Source organism: Olea europaea, chromosome 17 (genome assembly GCF_002742605.1).
Source record: "Olea europaea var. sylvestris chromosome 17, O_europaea_v1, whole genome shotgun sequence".
NCBI lineage: Eukaryota > Viridiplantae > Streptophyta > Magnoliopsida > Lamiales > Oleaceae > Olea > Olea europaea.
The window spans coordinates 9,476,743-9,481,009 of NC_036253.1; the positions used below are offsets into that span (position 1 = coordinate 9,476,743).

General features: G+C 37.0%; 1 protein-coding gene across 2 annotated transcripts; it reads left to right on the forward strand.

Annotated features, from left to right (window-relative positions):
* The first annotated feature begins 298 nt into the window (after positions 1 to 298).
* Positions 299 to 2,721, forward strand: LOC111366238. 2 transcript variants are annotated; one of them, XM_022986953.1, is made up of 5 exons: positions 299 to 835; positions 906 to 1,256; positions 1,339 to 1,636; positions 1,982 to 2,080; positions 2,301 to 2,721. In XM_022986953.1, exons 1-5 carry the CDS (start codon positions 575 to 577, stop codon positions 2,417 to 2,419), a joined length of 1,128 nt encoding a protein of 375 aa, XP_022842721.1. In that variant the 5' UTR covers positions 299 to 574; the 3' UTR covers positions 2,420 to 2,721. The 2 variants fall into 2 exon arrangements, with proteins under 2 accessions (XP_022842721.1, XP_022842720.1); XM_022986952.1 differs by having other exon boundaries at positions 303 to 835; positions 1,333 to 1,636.
* Positions 2,722 to 4,267: the final 1,546 nt, after the last annotated feature.

Below are 4,267 nucleotides of genomic sequence, written 5' to 3' on the forward strand. Positions count from 1 at the left end.
AATTATACATTTTTCAATAAAATAATATTATAGGCAAATTCAAAACTTTTGCCTATATTTTAACTACATATTCTATATTAATCTATTATTTCAAAATGTATTCTTAAAAAATAATGGAGCTCAAACATATTCTATTTTTACTTAATAATTCTTACAACTTTCGAAGGAAAAATTTGAAACTAAAATCAAATAACAAGCTTTTCAAAAAAGAAAAAAAAATTAAAAGATTAAGGACTAATGTCGCTATAGTAATAAAAGATTGAGAACTAGTAGTGAACTTTTCCCAATAAAAAATAAAAGGACTCCCCTCCTAATCCTCATTCTTCCCTCGCAGACCTTTTCTCTCTCCATGTTGTGCTGGGTCCCTGTGATTTTTCCCCTGCGGGAACCAGCCAGCAGTATTACACTGGTGGCTATAATTAAACCTTCAACAAGCAGCAAACGTTAATCCCTTTCAAAATCCACTTTAAGACTCCCCAATTTCCAGTTGTAGATATTTGTACGCACGCACGCACGCTTGTTTATATATACCCAACTTGCATTTTCAGGTGTAAGGATAACTTCTTGTAGAGAGATGGCGGAAGAGTTATGGCTGCCGTCGGAGTTTCTAGCTGATGAGAAACAACTTATGAAGTACAGGGTTAACGTTAACAAGGGGAAAAGGCATGATGATCCCTATGGGTTTGAAAACTTTTACAGGCCCAACTCCAATCTGAGTTCACCTGTTGAGTCAATCGAGAATGAGAGCGACGAGGATGACTACATCACTGGGTTAACTCGAAAAATTGCTAACTCCACTCTTCGAGATCCCAACTGCCCCTTCGAAAACCCAAAGGTATACCCTCCCTCTCCCACTTGTTGCACGAGAAATGTGGTTTAATCTAGGATTTATTATTTATGTGTAGGGTATGGGGCTCTCTTGTTCGCCACAATCAACTTTGTGCAGTGTTACGGGTTGGTGTGAATGCAAGCATAGGTCCAGCTGCTGCATTTCACGTGTTTCATCGCATCCGCGTGTCAACTTGAAAGATGGAGCCGCGTGGGATTTGCTGTATGCGGCCACAGAGGAGGCGGCTAGGATGAGAATGATTCAAGAAGCAAATGGATTCTACTCGAGCAACAAGAGAGTTGGTGGAGTCCTGGTACCTCCTAGAAAGCCCGGCTATGTTACGGCACCACTCAAAAAGCCAAATTATGGCTCTGGGATATTCGCAAATCAAAGCCACCTTTCATATCGGCAATTACAAGCTACCCAAGTACGCAGTATTCCAGTACTTCTTATCAATTATGATATTTTAGAAGTTCTTGACTGACTGTTTTTACTTGGTCAAGTTCCAGGAGTTGAAGCTGCATTCTATGATGAAGCAACGGCAGGGAAGTGGTTTTTTGGGACAGGAGAAAATTGGGTACCAACAGATGGTGCAGAGTGTTAGAAAAAATGGAGAAAGATCTCAGGGGTTATCAGTGGCTGCTTGGCCTACTTTACCAAAATCTCAACAGAAACGTGAACTACAGCCGGGGTCAGGCATGAGGGCGGTGTTTCTTGGTGATCGGGGGACCAAAAAAGAACGTTCAGGAACCGGTGTTTTCTTGCCTAGAAGATTTGAACCCGCTACTGGAACTCGCAAGAAACCAGGTTTATTGTCTCGTCCATTAAAAATCAATTTTATAATGTGTAAAAGTCTTGTATTTACTCAGCATGATTTCGGTTGTTTATAACCGAGTCAAATATGCTTTTAAGTTACTTTTAACCATGGTCTAACACGGCCGGCCTTCGAAATTTTATGGGAGTATCTGGCGATCACAAGGGAGTATACTGTTTCCTTGGATGTGTTCACAGTCATGTTTGGTCTAGATCTGCCTTTTTTTCAAAATTATTGGTACTTTATGACTAAAGTAAACATTTCAACTATTTTAGTGGGTTTTAATTGAATTTTTTGAAATGTGCTGAGTTTTTTTAAATATTGTTTGTTAAATGCAGGATGTTCCACATTTCTGATACCAGATCAAGTTGCTCAGGCCCTGAATTTGAATTTAGAGTCTATGAATACCCAGCCACGTCCACAGATCCCAGACTATGGTAACATACACCACGATTTATGTGGTTTTCCGGGTTCTAGAGTTTTCCTCGAAAATCTTGTTGTAATAGTTACTACTTTCAATTTCTGTATCTGCCTCCTATTTGATATCTGTATATTTGTCAACGGAGGTTGTTGGGATGAATCTTGAAATAGGCCTTATTCCTGACAATCTATATTTATTAGAGCACGTCTTGCTCATCTTGTTTCTAATGTATGCAGATGCTGCTTCGACGTATCGAAACAATCTCCAGATTTCAGAGCAGAACCACAACAAAAATCTGAGGGCCCAACCAGCAGTGAATCAAGAACCGAGGCTTCCCCAGGAGTGGACTTATTAACCCAAATCAACACTGTTTCGCCAATTGGTTTTCTCTATTCGGGTTTTTGTTTTTACTATATCGTGAAAATGGAAGTTCACGTGGTTTTAGAAGAAAGAAATTAAACGGCAGTTTAGTATTACATTTTGGGACTAGTGATTGTATTATAGTAAAGTAGTTTTTGAATAGAAGATGGAGATGATGATGAAAGTGTTTAGCAACAGAAGGTTGTTTTTGTTGATTTGGTTCAAAGAAGATGAAATTTGGTTATGTAGAACTTTGAAAAGTTAATTCTGTATCAACTTTTGCCTATTATTCGGACTTATGTGATATTCAAATTATGATAATAAATAGATTAATTTATTCTAATCATCGAGTAGATGATCGTAATATATTTAGAATTTTAAAATTAATTTCAGATGAATGAAAAATTGAAAAATTGAGATCCAAGGTTCGAAGGAAAAAAAATGAGGAATTCAGCGTGCGGCCTAACAGGTCTCTGTTAATAGCACTTGGACGCCACGGGGCGCTAGGCGAACGCCACGAAGGGTTGCTATTCTTGATGAAAGATGCTAAGTTTTGGGGCATGTCTATTCAATTACAATCCTTCACCTTCTATAAATTGAACTCCTTTGACGTCATTAAGTTATACCATATCATTCTACATGATTCTTGCATCAAATTCTCTTGTCAAATCATTCTTTTCTTTCATATAAAATTTTTGAAATTGTAGAGAGAATTTTGTTTCGATTTTGCCTTGGCCTCATAGTTTGAAATGCTTCTCCTACAAAGAGTTATCCATTATATTTTGGGAGACAATTGTCATACCTTTGTTAGCACCGTTGCTAGATAAATTCATCTAAAAGACAAAGTATTGAACACTTGCCTTGGATCTTTTGTTCCATTTCTTTCTTTGGTTTTCTTTTTTGTTTTCTACCATTTTCTTGTGTTGTTTAACAAGGTTCTGCTTTGTTAAACTCATACCAAAATTCTATACACCTTGAAAACAATATACTTTATTTAAGTTTAAGATGATTTTTCATTGTTTTTTTGGGTTTCAAAAACTGATTCTTTTCATCTTTAGGAATAAGCGTAAGTGTTGTTCCATTCTTAATTCTTCTGCGTCGAATTTTTGTTTTTGTAATGATATCGTTGAGACTAATACGAATCAAACAACAAATGGTACAAATAATATGGTTCCGCCAATATTGAATTCAGCGCCAAATATCGTTCCATCATTGGCTATACCAATTCAAAAGTACTCCAATTCTACATGGAGAGAAATTGAAGAAATTCAGCGGTGTGGATTTCAAAAGATGTTGTTCTATCTTATTATCTTGAACTTGGCAAGGTTCTTAAGCAAAGATCCTCTCGCCGTACAAGAAGCAACAAATAATTGGGGATCAATTATTGCATTAGATGCTTGGAAGCACTCAGATTTCTCATGCTAGAACTACATTCTAAATACATTGCACAATACATTATACGATGTGTATAGTGCAATAGAATCTGCCAAATAGCTCGGGGATTCCTTCGAGAAAAAGTACAAGACGAAGGACGTCGACAAGAAGAAGTTCATTGTCGGAAAGTTCATAGAGTACAAGATGATAGACTCCAAAACTATCATTAGTCAAGTGCAAGAATTGCAGGTTCTACTTCATCACACTCATGCGGAGAAAATGACATTAAATGAATTGTTCCAAGTTGCTGCTATCAAGTTGGAAGTATTATCGTTCAACTTTGACAATCCAAAGCCAATTTAGTAGAATTCGGCTCAAGGATCAATAAAAAATGCAAGGTCTCGGGTGATGCACTAAAGAAAGACAACACTAAGAATGTCAAGAAATTTAAAGGCAACTAATATAACTA